The 17740-nt window shown below is 48.8% G+C and overlaps 2 protein-coding genes across 2 annotated transcripts in view; one reads left to right on the top strand and one right to left on the bottom strand.

The window, feature by feature from the left end:
• LOC135914600 (uncharacterized) overlaps positions 1 to 12661 on the bottom strand; it is a 52119-nt gene extending 39458 nt beyond the window's left edge. Inside the window, exons 1-2 of the mRNA XM_070532044.1 lie at positions 12252 to 12661; positions 5029 to 5095 (exon numbers count right to left, since the gene is read on the bottom strand). Of these exons, the coding sequence (XP_070388145.1) occupies positions 5029 to 5095; positions 12252 to 12414 (230 nt within the window). The 5' untranslated portion in view covers positions 12415 to 12661. The remainder of the gene's footprint in view (positions 1 to 5028; positions 5096 to 12251) is intronic.
• LOC135913748 (guanine nucleotide exchange factor DBS-like) overlaps positions 1 to 17740 on the top strand; it is a 286399-nt gene that overhangs the window by 153235 nt on the left and 115424 nt on the right. The window lies entirely within an intron of this gene.

The following is a 17740-nucleotide window of genomic DNA, read 5'->3' on the forward strand; positions in this document are numbered from 1 at the left end:
GCCGTGGGAGAAAAATAACTGAAGGGCGGATGTTTTGTTTTTCCAGTTTGGGATGGATGGGAAAGCACGTTGAACGCTGCTTTTGATTACACAGTGCGTTTCAATCTTTTGCCGCTTTTGGTGAACATAATGGATTGTGCAAGCGCGCTAGTTTACCAGGATCTTTCTTTCGTGTGAATTCCTGAAGTGAAGCGATGGTTGTTTCCTAAGGGCCGAGCCTATCTTATTTGTTTTATTTACAAATATTGTTGGCCACTTCAGGCCTGTACAGGACAGGAGGTGCGCGATCAAATAAACCAATAATATAGGTTCGCATAGAAAATTTCTTGTTAAGAGGATGAAAAGTCATGGAAGAACGAAAATTATGGACCCAAGAAAAAAGTTAATTGCGCAATATTTCAAGCACGTGTTAGCGCAGCATAAAATATACAGAAGCAGTCGTATCGTCAAGTCTACGAGGGGCAAAAATGGCAAGTGCAAAAGTGCAGCCGTTTGCAGTAAACGTGAAAACAGGGAGCTGTCTCTTATTAAGCCATAATTATTTTAACTGTAGTTATTTTATGCTTCTGTGGTAATGGCATTCAGAGGTATTTCTCAGAACGGCACGAGTTAGTTTAGTCTCTCAGATGGTGCAGTAGGCAGTACCGACAAGATCTCTGAAGCGGGTGCCATTGCAGATAAGGTAAACAAGATGTTTAGGACGCAAACATTTTCGTGCTTCGACTGGTCGACTTTTCAAAAGTTCCAGCCGATGCGCGTGCTTGTTTTCGCGATTCAGTGTACGGTAAACCCTATACGTGCGTTCGAAACTCGAGACGTCTTTCGACATGCGCTGTCAGCGGAAAACGCCCTCAGTCGCCGTCGCAGCTTTCACTTGCAACATGTGACGAAATTAGCCCATGTTTTCAACGCTGGAACAATGAGGGGAGGCGTGATGGAAATTTGTGGAGCCACCGCGTCGCCGGGCATTTAATTACTTTCATCATGTTAGCATGAAGTGTTATCGGACCAACATCGTCGTCAGCGTAATTAGGTCTCTAGTGGAGCACAAAGGTCTGTCGCAAATGTCTCTTATTACCTTTTTACCCGTACGCCAGACCTACACGCGCAAATTTCGAAATCACTTCGCTCCGTTTTTGTTCTAGACCGTAACATGTTTTCATTCTTTTGGCAGCCGTTATAGTACGCTGAAAGGCTAGCTGCAATCTGCTCTGCTTGTACTCGCTGTACATGACTCGCGCAACTCCCCGTCTATACCAAATTATCTCAACTTTCGTTGCCCCTTCACTGTGGAATCCAAACTACACAAATTTCGTAATCTGTTCCCTCCGTTTAATTATCTCTTGCTCTAGAGCGGAGCCCGCTTCTCTCCTTTTAGCGGCCATTTTCGTACTTTATAATAAACCGCATGTAATCAGCTCTGCTGCGCACGCTATAGACTGCTCGGGTAACTAACCTTCAACTTATTCTCAGCTGTAACGGCGCAGTCTATTTTGGCACCTAATACGTGCTGTTTTCTTTTTTTTTTTCGCTCGACAATGCTGTCGCGTCCCGCCACAGGTACTTACGGTTTATGCAATAACCTCTTCAATAGGCATACTTTTAAACAACAATGAGGGCATTTAATTCGTGTTCCTCAAATTATCGTTAGTAGTTGGATCTATGACACAAAGGTCACATCCCAGTGTTAGCTCGCACGACAGAGCAATGTCCGTTAAAGTCCACATGTGCTTTTCGCTTTTATAAAAGAGTATGCTCTTTTATAAAAGCGAAAGCATACTGCGGACACTTGAAATATCTTGTGCCTGAACGCTTTCACGTCGCTCTACGCTCTGTCAGTGACGTGAGATGTGTTCTTTCAGTTTCTGTCTCTTGACAGGTCATTACAATTATTCATCTTCGAACAAATCCTCAGTTAGGGACAAATCCTCAGCTACTACGATTGAGTGAGTCTACGCCCGGTAGAGCCCTCTTACGACGTATAGGTAACAGGCCGCGCTCACATATTTATGCAGCATTGAACACGCTTCGCGTATTAGGCTTGCGCTTCTCGAGACCGAGGGAAAGGATAGAACCACCCTGGACATTCGAGGACATCATATGCAACTTACGTGTACCACGATTGCAATCAAAGTGCTGCATTCCATCTGCAGAAGCCAAGTCATTAGTCCTGGAACACCTGAACACGACTTACCCGAATCACCTACAAGTATACACAGATGGCTCTGTCAAGGCAGATGAAGACCGCTGTGCAGCTGCATACTACATTCCCTCTCTAAGATATACGTGGTCTGGGCGTCTGGACTGTATAGCCTCGTCGACAGTTGTGGAAGGCGTAGCGATAGCTTCTGCTCTGCGCAAATTAAAGACTTTGCCTCCGCAGAATGTGGTTGGCCTTACGGACTCAAAGGCCGCATTACAGCAAGTATACCGTGGTTTGCCATCCCTCAAGTTCCCACGCAAATCCCTAGCCATCGTGAAAGAACTCAACAACAAAGGCTTCACAGTAAAGTTTCAGTGGATTCCCTCCCACATTGGTATCTCAGGAAACGAAAAAGCTGATACGCTTGCATACGCAGCGCTCTATCATTCTCCCAAAATCAAGGCTCCAAAGAGTAACAAAGTGCAAAAATCTGAAATTCGAAATCACTTTGCGTCGCTTTGGGTTCCACCGCATATGCCCTGCGTAACCAAGAGATTGCACCGAGAGGAAGCCTCACTTCTATATCGTATAAGGACAGGATCTGCTAACACACCGGCCTGGTTATTTAAAACGGGGCGAAAAAATTCTCCGAACTGTATGGCATTGGAAAGGAGACATTGAGCACTTTTTGTGGTCCTGCCAGCAATTCCAAGATGAAAGAGACACTCTCCTGAAGAATTTGCAAGACAAGGACCTTCCGCATGCGCGCCTGCAACACCTTATATTTCCCGAGGGATCAGTGATGGCCCGCAAAGAGACTTCACGTCTCCTGATCGAATTCTTAAGAGACACTGGGTTGATGGACATATGGTGAAACCCATCAGCGGTATTGTGCGAGACGCTCGGGCGGAGCAATTGCCGGCCTTGTTCGCCAGGCTAAACCCGCCTGTTGCTACAATCCACCACCACCACCACCACCACCACCACCACTCAGTTAGGAATTGGCGTAAGCTAGGTTGCCACAAAGTTGTATATATGATCGTCTTTTCCTCAAATCAAGGTATCCGCCACGCTTGTGCATTGTTATAAAGTTTTGTGAGCGCTGATTCAAAGTATAGTGCCACGTGTCAAGTCGTGCCACATGAAGAGACCAATCGGAAGGAGCAGGCTGTCAACTGCAAACGGAATGCACACACAAACACACACACACACACACACACACACACACACACACACACACACACACACACACACACACACACACACACACACACACACACACACACACACACACACACACACACACACACACACACACACACACACACACACACACACACACACACACACACACACACACACACACGCGCGCGCGCGCGCGCGCGCGCACACACGCACACGCACACGCACGCACACACACACACACCATATCACAAATACTAAAGTGATACGATAGCAAATAACTACCGGGACAGGAGGAACATGAAGAAAAGGTAACATGTCACAAGCACAGGATAATCATATATCTTAATGTAGTCCGTGAGAGGGCATGGCAACTCGTGGAGGAAAAAAAAAGCGATTCGAAACGTATAAAGTGGAACGAAAGCTGCGACTGAATTATTCATTATCGTACCATATATTCTTGTCCGCGCCTGCACTGCAGGGGAGACAGTACGCGCGACCTATATGCCGGGGAGGGGCTGTCATCCAGCTGCCGCCGGTGTTCGTAACCTGTCTATCTAGTGCACCCTCATCAGATACCGAACATGGAGCGGCGTCTACGGAGACGATGCCACATTGAGAATTGATGGAATTCGCAACAGCCTCGTCAAGAAGCCGAATACGTAAGCCCCTTTCTTAGATTTTTGCTTCAATACGACGAGCGGGCCTGTAAGATCAAGAAAGGCGAAAGTCCATCGCGAACTTTTCTGAGCTAGCCCAGAAAAGAGAGAGAGAGAAAGGATGCCTAGAAAGGCAGTGAGGTTAACCAGAGGTAGTTCCAGTTCGCTACCCTGCACGGGGGGAAGGGTTAAGGGGGTAAAAAGAGAAAGAGTGGGAGGAGAACGTAGAGAGAGAGAGAAAGAGAGACGATTACAAACAGACCGCGTAAACTATGGAGCGGTAGAGGGCGCGGTGTTCTTAAAGTCTATCGTGAAGCCCCGTAGACTGCGGGAACCTTAGTAACGCTAGTACGGCCTTCAGCGCAGATGTTCTTTGGGAGCACTTACCTAAAGCTTTTGGTTCTGATAGTGGACGCTTCTCCAATTGGTCCAACACTCTGCACATCACTTCTCTCTGGGCACTATATCGCGGGCAGACACAGGTAATGTGTGCGGGAGTCTCATCGTTGGTGCATCTGTCGCCCGTGGAGCTGTTGACCATTCCAATAAGGAAAGCATATGAGCTGGTAAATGCAACTCCTAATGTGCCACGGCCCCAATGAACAACTGGCCTCAGAAATTCGACAGATATATCATCGCAGCAATGATAAGGGACACAACATAATCTTTCAATGGCTTCCAGGACACTGCAACATCAACAGGAATGACTACCCAGACGAAGCCGCCTGATCTGCACACGAAAATGGTCGCGTTGTCTTGGTTCCGCTTTCGCGAACAGACGCTGCGGCTCGGCTGCGATTGATGTGCCATGAATGTACTCTGCCCCTGTGGGACTCGAAGGTTTTCACCATGTGTCGTTGGCGTTCGTTGTCTCCGGATATACGGATGCATCTATAACGCCTCGGTTAACATGACGTGAACAGACCATGCTGTACCGTCTGTGACTAAGCTAGCCCAGAAGGCCTTTCAGTACGCATAACTACTCAGATGATGAACCATTGACAGATGTCCACATAACTCTACCAGCTGACGTTGGCCGCTTACCGCGTTCCGTGTCTGAGAGCGAAGAATGTGCTAGATGCATACTTGACATCAGCGCGGAAAACGACACCTACAAAAAAAAAGAAAGAAAATCACCTGCACGCGTATGCAATTAGCATATATGGTGGAATAAATAAGCGAGCACACGTATCTCACAACATTGCAAAGAAATAGAGGGTTGGGATGCACATTATTTATGCTGCCTTTTATGTGGGAATCCATCAAGTTCACGCGTATTCTTTCTTTCTTTCTTTCTTTCTTTCTTTCTTTCTTTCTTTCTTTCTTTCTTTCTTTCTTTCTTTCTTTCTTTCTTTCTTTCTTTCTTTCTTTCTTTCTTTCTTTCTTTCTTTCTTTCTTCCTTTCTTTCTTTCTTTCTTTCTTTCTTTCTTTCTTTCTTTCTTTCTTTCTTTCTTTCTTTCTTATCACTGTGCTCAATTGATCATACGTTTAACTCGGTTGAATGAATGCACCGAATTTTCCAGAAATAATCAATATTGTCGTTTATAGCAATATTTCCTAGAGTTTTGGCACTTTTCAAGGTAGTACACTCACTCCAACTAAACATCCTCCATCGGGGAGCAGAGACAAACGAAATTAGGATATCGCTCGAGCAGTTACTGCCACGTGAAGGACTACCCAACACTCAATTCTCTTTAAGATTAGCTATAAGGCCAGGTGCCACCACTGATCACTGGTACTGATCCACCTCTTGAGCTATGTAGAGTTCTCTCGAAGTCCAGGTAGTCAACTGCGCCTCTCCTAACCTGATGGTCGCCGAGAAAGCATAACCGCAACAAGGCTTTATACACGTTCTGTCTACCCGCGAGTGATTTCGCCTGTGAAATGGTTTCTGCGACACATATGATGCGCAGTTAAATCACCATAATATACTATATAGTATGTGCTACACGCTGTACAAACCTACCGTACCTCTCGTTATCTCCTCTGGTTGCTATGCCGACGTGACAGAACACCTTTCTTAGCACATCTGTCCGCAATCCCCACCGGCCACCCACTTATTCCAGTTCTCGCACTGTGAGAGAGAGAAAGAGAGAGCAAATAATAAATGAAAGCAGGGAGGTTAACCAGAACATAGCCTGGTTGGCTATCCTACACTGGGGAAAGGGAAAAGAGGAGGGAAAGATATAAAGAAGAAGATGAAGTCCACTGGGGATATCGATCGGTCACTCAGTCCGGATCACGGACGGTGACTCAATCTGGTAGCCTTCAAATATCGCAGCGCCGATGTTATGGCCTTTTGTAGCTGCGATATGCGAGGCCATGGACCCAAGATCTTGTTCAAGGTGAACGGTTTTCTATTTAAGTGATTTAGAGCTGAGAGGGCATGTCTTTCACGTTCAAATGATGGGCAGTAGAACAGTTGCTGTTCTATAGACTCCTCGACACCACAGGCATTGCACTCGTCCCTATCAGTCATTCCAATCCAGCACGTATATGCATTGGTGAATTCGACGCCCAAGCGCAAAAGGCACAGCGTTGTTTCCTCATTTTGTGGAAGCCCATGTAACAGCCGCAGTTGCATAGATGGGTCGAGGGGATGCAAGCGACGTTGGGTGAATTCAGGTGTGTGCCACTTCTCCAATGTCATACGGTGCGCTAGCTTAATTTGCTTAAGTGTTGGGCTGCGTCAGTCCGCGATAAAGGTACGGAAACAAGGGTTGCTCCTTCGTGTGCTTTTCTAGCAGCTTCGTCAGCGAGGTTTTTGCCAGAGATACTCAAATGACCCGGCAGCCACTGAAACACGACGTCGTGTCCTTTCGCGATCATATTATGGTGCATTTTTCGCATCTCCGACAGGAGTTGTTCAAAGTACCCGCGACGAAGAGCTGACAGAAGACATTGCAAGGCCGTCTTCGAGTCGCAGACTATTGCCCACCGATTAGCCGTTTGTTTGTTAATATAATCAATAACACCTCCAAGGGCAACAAGCTCCCAACCGGTCGATGTTGTCACGTGAGAAATCTTGTATCGGATGCTTATTGATCGTGATGCGAATTCATAGTAGCCTATATGGGCTGTATGCCGATCACGTGGTGTCGTCAGAGTGATTGTATTTCTTAAATTCGGCTTTCGTTTACGTATACGTGCTGCTTTGCATTGTACAGAAACAGCGAAAAAAACTCGAATGTTTGTCTCATTGTTCTTGAACAACTTAAAGTGATTGCGGTAGCGCTCACTCGAATGCACGCTGCTCTAAATGTCATTGCACTCCTCGAAGGAGCTCTTTCGGCACAGCTGACGATCTTTTCGAGTTCCGAAAGGCGTCAGCTCTACACTCTCTTCGGCTTTCCGGTTTGCAGTCATCTTCTTTATATATATATATATATATATATATATATATATATATATATATATATATATATATATATATATATATATATATATATATATATATATATATATATATATAGAGAGAGAGAGAGAGAGAGAGAGAGAGAGAGAGAGAGGGTAGCTGCCGTTCTTTTTAAACCGAAGCGTAGAACTAAGCAGGCTAGATTGCTTTGCACAGTTAGCGCTGTGCATAAACGGTCCGTCCCCCTCTTCTCTCGATTTATTGTTGTTCCTTTCAGCGCACTCGGAGCTAGCCGTGATTTCCGTGGGGGCGCGCTTGACGCTGCTTGGCTGGCGCTGCGGCGCAGCGTGAACAATATATGCGTGCGTCGTCGGCTGGCTGCTTCGCCGGTTGCGGAAGCGGACGAACGCTTTCTTCCTTTCTTTCTTTCTTTCTTTCTTTCTTTCTTTCTTTCTTGGCCGGGTGCAGGCCATTTCTCGAACGTTTGAGGCGCCTTTCTATTTGAGGTCCTGAATCACCCGCTCCATCTATTGCGGCGCCCCACCGCAGGTAACCGCGAACGAGGAACCGATTTTTTGCACCACGCACTACCACTCTTACTATAGGTATACCCGATAGGTGCGCTCGAAATAGCGTTGTTTGTTAAACACAGAGGGACTGAAAAGAACCTGTATCTGTGGCGCCTATAGATGCATTGGGTTTATCATTGGTCACGTTTGAACAACTGTTTTTGCAGTAGCCTACTATAGTACTTTTCTCTGCCTTCTTATTGCTATTCTCCTGAACCCCGTTCGGTGGCTGAGTGTTCTCTCTTGGACCTGAGAATAAATTTTTCTTGGTCGTACTACCACCAGTTAATAAATGAAAATATAACTTAGATAAAAAAAATCCGCAATCACTTAAACACTTCTTATGAGTTGTGAATGCGAAAGCACTAATGTCCAATTGAACGTCGCAGAGCGGTTCTTCGCGTTATGAACTCCTCGCGGGCAAACGGTTGCGTTGAGACGCTTGGCCAACGTCTCCTAGATAGTACAAGGTCGCTGCACTTCGATCCTTGACGTCACGTTACCTTGCCCGACTGCGATAGAATCTAACAGAGGCGCTCCCGAGTTAGCAGCGGAGATTTTGACGTCACCGCTTTCGTCATGCCGCGCTTCAGAATGAAAATTTCGGCCGGAGTAGCATGATGCCATAAAGCAGAGTGCACAAGCCTGCTGTCTGAGAGGCACTGGTTTAGCCCAGTGGGTAAGACACTCGGCTTCTAAACGTGTGGTCGTATAGGTTCGAAACTCACTACCAGCAACGTTCGTCCTTTCGAATCTATTCTGTTTCGTGCATTAATTCCTTTATAGCGATTACCGAGGTGAAGTTAGAACGCATGCGAGACCTTGCGCGGGAAAGAACGCGCCGATAACACAGGCTTCCGAGGGCGAGGATGACGTGGCGTCGCAGCGATGCAACGTCATCCTGATGCAACAATGATGCAACACCTGGCGCGGCAGCAGGCGTTCCCTTTGGCCCGCTATGCTCCTCCGAGGCGCACACGTGAGATGTCGCAGCAGCCAGTTGGAATTCAAATGCCATTTCGTTGCTACAGAGGTCGACTTTTTCGTTCAATGGGCAATTTGACGATTTCGCATCAATAAAGAAACTGTAGAGTCAGTATCTTTCGGCTACTGTTCCAACAATTAATTCGTACAAATTCGTGGTATTCGTGGCAAGTAATCGAAATAAAATTAATGAAACATCAACTTTCCTATGCGCAGCGGACGCTCGTGGTACCGCGTCTCCAAATGTGATCTCTTCGCTACTGGTAGACTGCCGTTCAGCCGATTCCTCAGGACATTGCGAGGACTGTCCTTCTGATGTCACCTTACCGTCTACTCTATCTTTCGTGGTCCGTGAAGCCGGCTGCAGGCGAGACTCAAATCAAAGCCGATCGCACAAAATGGGCAGTGTAGATTTCAGACCCACATGCAGGGTTTTCGATGTATCGACGCGTTTAACCTGCGTCGTGTTTTATCTCACTATATCTCTCAGTGGTGCGTGTGCGATCTACGTAGCCGTCTAAGTTCACTTACGTATAAATATATCGCGCACACTTACATTAAGCAGCATTGGCATCATTTAGAATCCGAGAACTCATTGTTCAGCTTTAGAAAGTCTGAACTGCTATAACGCGCTGCTCTGAAGAGTGTTCTGACACGGACGCTGGATGAAAATGTACAAGGTTCATTTTGATCGAACGGCGGTGGTTTTGAAGAGCGAATTCATGGCCTCCTCTAAAGCGCATATAGAATTTGTTGTCGCAAACACGTCTTAGAAATTGCACGAGAATTTCCCCGGCGCACTGTTCATTAGGTCACTCAGGTCATTCTTTCAACTCATATACGTCGGGTAGCTCCCGCGTTGGCCGACTGGCCGGACCATTGTCATAAAACCGCAGACGCTCGCGTCCTACGACCCCTACGGTTTCTGTCCAGTTCTCTGAACGCTTCCCATGCTCTACCTCCCTCTACAGTCACCGCGCCCCGCTCTCTCTGTTTTTCTTTTTTCTCCTGCCGTCTCCTTTCTCCCGCGCTATCTTCCCCTTATCTTCCGACCCCGTCCTTCCCGCTACGATGCCTAGAAACGCCAAAATGACGGCGCTCACTTTCTTTTCAATATCTTCCTTTACAGCCAGCCGCTACTGACGACCGCACGTCCTCACCCTTACGACCTCACACCGACCTATGACCTATGACCTACGATCTATGACAACGACCTCACCCTACTAACTCATTCAATCTAACCAGCTGATAATGATCAGGCCGCCTTGGAAAAAGATAGGTCCACATATCGAAACGTCGGCCACCCTTTCGGAAATAATTTATCAACACAACGAGAAATTGATTCTAACGGAGGAAAAATTAACTGCATTCAGAAGAGCATCGGTACACAAAAAACATCTTCTTCGGAGTCAGTCCGATCTGCCCGTCGGTCGGGGCAGCCGTCCATCCTTTCGAGGTGGGGAGCATGAGTCATCCTCGCTTGCAGTCTTCCACCGGACCCCTCTTCGCTCCTGGGCTTGTTTCGGGGCCTTCTCCCGCCCCGAAGAGAGTCCCCGCCTCCTTTCTTTCCTGCCCTTGCTAAAACGTATACAAGCGTTTCCGCACAAACGCCGCGTAGACGTGGTGAATTTCAACCCTTTAGTAGGGCTCTTGGACGGGCGGCAATCCTTTTTCCAGGTCGCCAAATAGCTACTCGTCAGCAAGTCATCTCTCTCTCTCCGCCGCCGATTGCGGAGTCGGACCCATACGGCGCTGTTTTTCTATGAACGCGGCCGATCACGACGCGGCCGGTGAGCAGCGGCGGAAATCCGCTGCTACCTATTTCATTTTTACCTCCCCCGCCTATTCACCGTCTCTCCCAGCTCGGCGTGGCGAGACAAGTCTGTCAGCGTAGCAGGAACGCCCGCGACCTCAGAGCGCGCTCGCTCGCAGGTGCGACGCGCCGCGTACAGAGAGTCGAGCTCTTGCCTGTGGAATCGGTCGCCCGCTGATCGAACTCGTGCGTGCATGTGCGTGCGCTGCAACCTGGAAGACGACGGCAGTGCGGAATGTCCATGCGTGCAACAGGTCAGTGCTGATTTAGGAAGCGCGTTCGTTATAGGAGATCACGTGGTCGGCCGTGAGCGCGAACCAACCGGTAAGCGGAAGCGAGCTTTTTAGCGCGAGGTTATTAGTCCCACACCCAGTGCGATGAAAGTATGCTAGCTTCAACTGATACGTAACATTGTATCACCCTCGTGTGAGAAACGACCTGATCGAGTAAATCAGTAAATGAAGTGCGTTGTTGTTGTGACTATCCGGGTCGGGAAGCCGTCTAATGGTGGCGGCCGCCGTATATATACGAGGTTGGAACAAGAACAACAAAAGAATCACGGCAATAGGTCTGCCTTCTCGGCCCTTCTATCGTGTTAATCGGTACTTCAGCGCAAGCGAAATAACGGCCAGACGCATAAAAAGAAGCGCAGCGTACTTCACTCTCAGGACCATATAGCGCACACCAGCAGAATAGGTCTATGAGGAGGCAATAGTTAATCGGAGGCAGATTGCCTACCACTCACTCCTCCGCGTATACCGTACTTTTTCTCCTTCTTTTGTTTCCTCTTTTTGTGTGTGTATGTCTGTGTTTGTGCGAAGGTGAATGTCAACGTTTTAAGTGACTGTTCTCGAAAACGGTTCGCTTAATTAATGCGTGTTTATCGTTATTAACGCGCAGACATTGACGCCGCATGAAGGCTGCTGGTATTTCGCATAACGAGCGATTCTTCCGCGTGTCTATGCAGACGAGCCACGCGCCACCGTGAAACCCTGACAGCGGCGTAATTCTTTCCGCATTACGTCATCCCGACACAAACTTCCGGTCAGGCGTGCTTGCTTTTTCTCTCCAGCTCGTTGATAGAAACTAACGAAAGGAGAAGACGGTCAAAGAAATCGAGCGCTTCGCTTTCTCTAGCCCATCCGTGCTTTTCTCGTTGTCCTTTCTTTTTCCCTCCCTGGCTCTTGTTGAGCGGGAAGACCGAAACGAGGGACAGGGGTGGAGGGGAGGGGGTGAGTTCAACGGGTACAGGCCGCCGATTCCAAATTTGAAAGATACCCGCAACACAGCACACGTAGGACAACGGCAAGCGGAGGCTATCAGGCACACGTCGATGTAATTCGAAGGGAGGGGGGGGGGGGGGGGCGCCTTGCGCCGCATCCTCATGGAAATGTATCACGCGCAGTCCAACGCGCGCAACGGCCAGTATCAAAGCAAACAAAAACAGAAGCAGCGGGAGCAGATCAAGCGCGAAGTCGGACGACGCCTCCCTCCGCAGCGCGTAATGGACGTGGCCCGTACGCATGACGTCACATCCGCCACTCACCTGGCGGCAGGTAGCCTTTTATTGTTGCTGTTGCTGCCGCTCCCGCTCTTTCGTCAAAACCGGCTTTTTCCGCGTCGGCGACTGCGCGCGCTCGTTGGTGGGCCGGCTTGTGCACGTCCGTCCGTCCAACGCGCTGACCGGCGTCAAACGAAGAGCGGCGCATCTTCTTCACGAGCTGTGAGGGGGCGTTGTTCTGCACTGTGCGCGTGTACGGCGTCGAATCATGTAAACGTGGCTGCGATCTTTCCGCGATCCTGTCAGAGCGCTGCTGCTACAGCGGAGGACGCGGCCAGGTTCGTCGGCAAGCTTTTCGATTGCGTGGAAGAAGGCTGGAAGGCGTCCGGGGACCGGTGACCAACTGCCACCAGCGCCAACGACGGTCGCACTCGGTGACTCGGTTTCGCGCGGGCATGAAAGTGCTCTTCAAGAAGCTCGGATCGCTGCTCGGTACCAGTGAGTGTCACTTCTTTTGCTTTTCCTAAAGCGAAAACACTCCGGCTTGTTCGTGTTACCGTTGCCAAAGGCGCGAGGCAAGCAACTCGCGGACGAAATCGAGTGGTAGCTGCTGCTGCGCTGCGCGTCGCGCGCAGAAGCCGTTGGTAGTGGCATTATGCGAAAATGGTTTCTTCCGATGGAAATTAATGATTCGGCGTGCCGAAAGTTCAGCGGGTGAAAACCGACGCGCGCACGACAGCTGTTCGGCGCCCCGCGGTTTGAGCGCAGTGAGCCGGCATCTGCGGATTTCGCGTGCGCGCCTCGCGAAACCGCACTGGGGAGGCGTGTCCCAGCCCCGCTTTCGCTTCCACGGAGAGCTCATCCGTTTATCGCGTTGCACTCGTGTAACCCGTATCTCTGTTGCTCTCACGTGGACAGCTTTCATGGGATTCCTTATCGACCTCGCAGTTTTGCTTCTTAGCTGCGCCTGAAACAGTCCTGCGGCGGTGCTGCGGCCTGTATCGTTTTTTTTTTCCTTACGAGGTCACTCGATCGCCCTCGATATAACGGTACCTGCTACGCCGATGGGCGCGCGCGTGGCCGTGTTTGGTTCCCGTGGCGACATCTGAAACCGCCACGCGGGCGCGTCGAAGTGAGCGCCAGCAGTGTGCGGTGCTGTTATGCTGCCCGCGCCTTGTTAAGTGTAGTCGAAAGACTGACGCGGTCTCGTTTCGTCAGGTAAAAAGCATATGTCGAGCAGAAAGTTGAGCTGCTGCTCAATTCAAAACGAACGTCTTGAGGTTTCGACTTCGTCTTCGCAGAATCCTTGTTCGCAGTGACACGGGTATCACGGAGAGCTTCCTTGAATGTGGCTAGTCGAGAGAAAATACTTCCGTTGATCTAGGTTTACCTCAAGCTCACCGTCGCCTAAGAGCGAACCTCTAAAAGCCCGCAAGGATTTTCGAGTTGATTATTTAAATAATGATTGTGTCTCACAAATATCACCGAAGTCTTAACTTTACACTGGAACCCGAAACATTGAGGTTTCCGCGGCGTCCACCCGACTCTGATTCTTTGCAACTTTGGCACTCAATTACGGGCTTCAGAATTTCGCTACACGTTTTTTTAGGGCTCCGATCAGTCTTTTAAACGAGGTATTATTTGTTTCTGCAGTTTCCATTGAATGTTTCTTGTCGTCTCTCTGCTTCACGCGCCATAAGACGTGGGAAACCAGATGGACACGAGCGATCGGGGCTAAGCTCTTAACAGCTGATCCTGCAAAAGAAAAAAAAAATTAAAACGTGTCTTCACTGCTAAAAAAAGACGTTAACAAAATTGTGTTTAGTCGTTTGCCGACTGAGAGCAAAGTTCTATTTTAATCTTGTTAAGTGTGTGTAAGCAGACACGTATGGTCATTGGTTTGCGAACACTGCAAATGCTTGTAGCAGATGCTCATGCAACGTTCCGACATAATTTGGCTGCCGAGTCATCTCTTCGATCGCACAGTCTTTAAAAAGAGAGAGGAAGAGAAATGAAAGGAAGCCGGGCCTGGCTTATGCAGAAAACTCCTGCCTAGCCGTAAGTTCCGCACTCTGCACTGGCTGTAGTGCCTCCGTTTCGACACGGATGGCTAAGCAGACCGAGGTCGACTATAACGTTATTGTTAGTTCGAGCGCTAGTTCACTTTTCCTTAAAGCGAGCCCACTGAGAGGAGTGAGCAAAACGTGATACGTTCAGCGCTTATCGGCTTAAGTGTGTTGGTGCAAGCGCATGCGGCAAACGCCAGAACTTACAACGCACGAAGGCAACAAGCCGGAACGTCTCCTTCAAATTTCGCGCTTGTACTTCGCACTTGAGCACTTACTCCCAGGCGCCACAGCGGCAACATATAAGTAAAAATCACGCATAGCCGTGAAATTGTGTCAGTACATATTGATTGGTTTATTGTTGTATTAGAAATATCGGCAGCAAACGTATGTCTCCTGCCTCTCCAGAACGTGAAACCGTATGAGTGAAATGTTGAGAAGACGCGAAACTCGGGGGCAATTTGTTTTCGGGCCTTGCGCCCCGAAAAGTAGAGTTGTGCTGAAAAGCTGTTTTTCGTATTGCGCTTCTGCGAAACCAGCGGGGACGCACGGTTTTAGAATAGAGACGTCCACAGTTTAGTCTATAGAGCGCGCGGCCAGCGCGATACGACCCTTGGAAAACTTAAAAAGGACGGTAGCTGGCTTGGGTGGATGAAAGTATACTTGGCTCAATACAACGGCGTCCATATCCAGGCGGTTCTCTGCACGAGAGCATTTCTGTTAACCTCACCAGAATTCTTCAGAGTTGGCTATTATTTTTCGATGCACCGCATCACTCAGACGGCGCTACACATGAGTAAGGACGTCTGTGTATAGTACAATAATTGTTCTCGAAACATGCAATAGTCGCAAATGTGTCGTGGTAGACTGCCCGCACTTAACGAAGATCATGGCGACAAGTTCACATTAGGATCTAGCCTCGACTGTTCTTCAAATGCAGTGGCTCCTGGACAAGCTTGAGGACGATATAGCTCATCTGACGTGAGAATGCGCGGAACCAGTTGCATAATTATATACCTTTGACGGTTCGTATTGCATCCTGTCACTGCGCAAACTCAAACATGTAGGACGAAGGCAAAAAGGAAACTAAAGTTCAGATTTGCCCTCTGCGTCTACTCCCCTGTCCGCACCAGATTTTCAGCCTCTTAAGAACTGCGACATGTCCAACCATCTTTTAAAAATATATGTACATTTGAGAATTTCGAGACAGCTTCCGACCACTTCCGCTCTGCGTCGTCTCTTCTAAAATAAACTAGGATAACGGCGAGCGTACGTCGAAATCCCCCCCCCCCCAAAAAAAAAAACGTAGTGACCAACTTCTAACACTTTCCTTTTAATCCGATTTATTTATTTTTCGTTTATACTTCTCGAACTCTAGTAAATAAAGCGTATATACGCAATAACACAGAACTGGCTACACCCATAAGCTTCTTTCATATATAGAAGTTCTTGCACTACTGGAGCGAATAAGCTGAGATATTGCTATATAGCCTCGGGGAGCATCGAAAGAAATGGCGGAGATCGAAAAAAAGAGAGCACAAAACGAGGCTAGGAAACTGCGAAGTGAAAGGCTATTTTCGAGGCGTTGCTGTGCGGAAGACGCCTTCCTGTCCGCGAGCCCGCAGCTCCAGACGTCGTTTACGACAGGGTGCCAGCGTGTGCCGGACGCGCGTAACTTTCGGCCACCAATTGTGTGGGTGGGAGCCGGATAAGAGGAGAGCGCGCCTGGCGCAAAGCAGCGATCGAGCGCCTTGGCGGCCATGCGTGTGTGGGATGCGACCCCGCATGTGTGGGGGCTCCCTCGGGGACGAAGACACCTGCGCGGCCTCACGAGCGTCTTACCTGCGTATTTCCTTTTCTTTTATGTGGTCTGTCTGTCTGTCCTGCGCTGTACTTCGACTGTACAACTTTCGACTTACAACGACCTTCGAAATAGTGGCTTAGAAGACTGAGAACTAGACGTTTAATGGGAACTGGAGGTGTTTCACTTGCAGTGCGCTACTTCAGTTGAGTTGGCGTTATGCACGAGACGACCAATTCATACATACCACACGCGCGCACCACATACGACAGCACGCACTAACTAACTAACTAGAGCATCACGTCGGAGGCCAGTGTCCAGGAGGAAAGACTACAGCTTCGCTTACACGAACGCGGCGCGGTTGGGTCGAACCCGAAATGGAGCTGACCAGTCCCAATTCCGACGGCGTTGACGTGAATCTTACCAAGCGGGTCGGACGACGGGTCAGCGCAACTCTCGCAGACTGGTTGACAGAACTCGCCTCGATGCACCTTTGGCTTGGCAAGCTAACGTTTACTAGAACCCTGAATACCGAATTTCGGTCCACCAAGTCGACTCGACCCGAATTTATCGGGTTCATGTAAACGTAGCTTAAGAGCGCCTTTGTGGCGCGCGGTGCATTACACCGGCGCTGCTGCAACATTCAAGTACATACATGGGGAAGCTCTGGGACACTTCCGCACGGATCTAAAGCATCTTTCACAGTATAGGTAGTGAAGGCCATAAACATGTGCATATGAGTAAGGCATGGTTCACGTCATCGCACGCACTACGCAGTGTTAGTTCGCGTTAAGGGGGGATTGTGGGGCAAAATCGACTAAAAATATTTTATTTCAACGCCAGAGATAAGTGTTTCCTTTGTCTATACGCTGTTTCGCAGTAATCTCGATTAGGATTGAGTTACCGCAGGCGCATCAGCTAATTCAGAACTCGCGTTTCACTTTAACTTCGCTCTAGAGCGGAAGTTACGTTCTCGTTGCGGCCAATCGGAAGCGCTGCCGTGCGAACGCACGTATACAACCGCGAGTTTCTCCGCGAAAGAGCGCCTTCTGCGTTGTTCCGTGCTCATTCTTTAGCACAGGAACATTTCTCGCACATAGCTATTACTCCAATGCCAGCTTATTGCTAAACGTAATGGTACAGTTGTGGGGGCGTCGTTGGAAAGGGAAGTCATTTGTCGTAAGTGTGCATCTGTTTCAGTGCGCCCACTGAGAAGGACAAGGTCGTCTCGAACTCTGCATCGGGCCGCCGCTACGCCTGGCTTCATTCGAAGTTGTTAGCGCGTGTCCTTGCATGGAAAAGACTCTGCAGGCGTAGTTTCCAGGCGTGTCTTAGTGTTCGTTATCGTATATGCACCTACGGCATTCGGAGCGACCGTGTATACATGCACGCAGTTTAAGAAGCGCATACATATAGTTTATAAAGCAAAATAAAAGAAAATGGCTGATATGAACGAAAGAAAAGCACCGGCCAACTTTCAGGAAGGGATGTACTTTGCCACTTGTCTGTTTCGCAAGCTCAGCGGTGGGAACTGACCTGGCGGTCGCTTATTGCGGGCTCTCGAGGTTGGTGATAGCGACTGCTACGGCATGCACACAAGTAGTAACGCCATGGCAACTGGTGATAATTAACTCGCTTATCTACTTGGTGCCTTGATAAGACGATAG

The sequence above is a fragment of the Dermacentor albipictus genome, chromosome 1, assembly GCF_038994185.2.
Source record: "Dermacentor albipictus isolate Rhodes 1998 colony chromosome 1, USDA_Dalb.pri_finalv2, whole genome shotgun sequence".
Lineage (NCBI taxonomy): Eukaryota > Metazoa > Arthropoda > Arachnida > Ixodida > Ixodidae > Dermacentor > Dermacentor albipictus.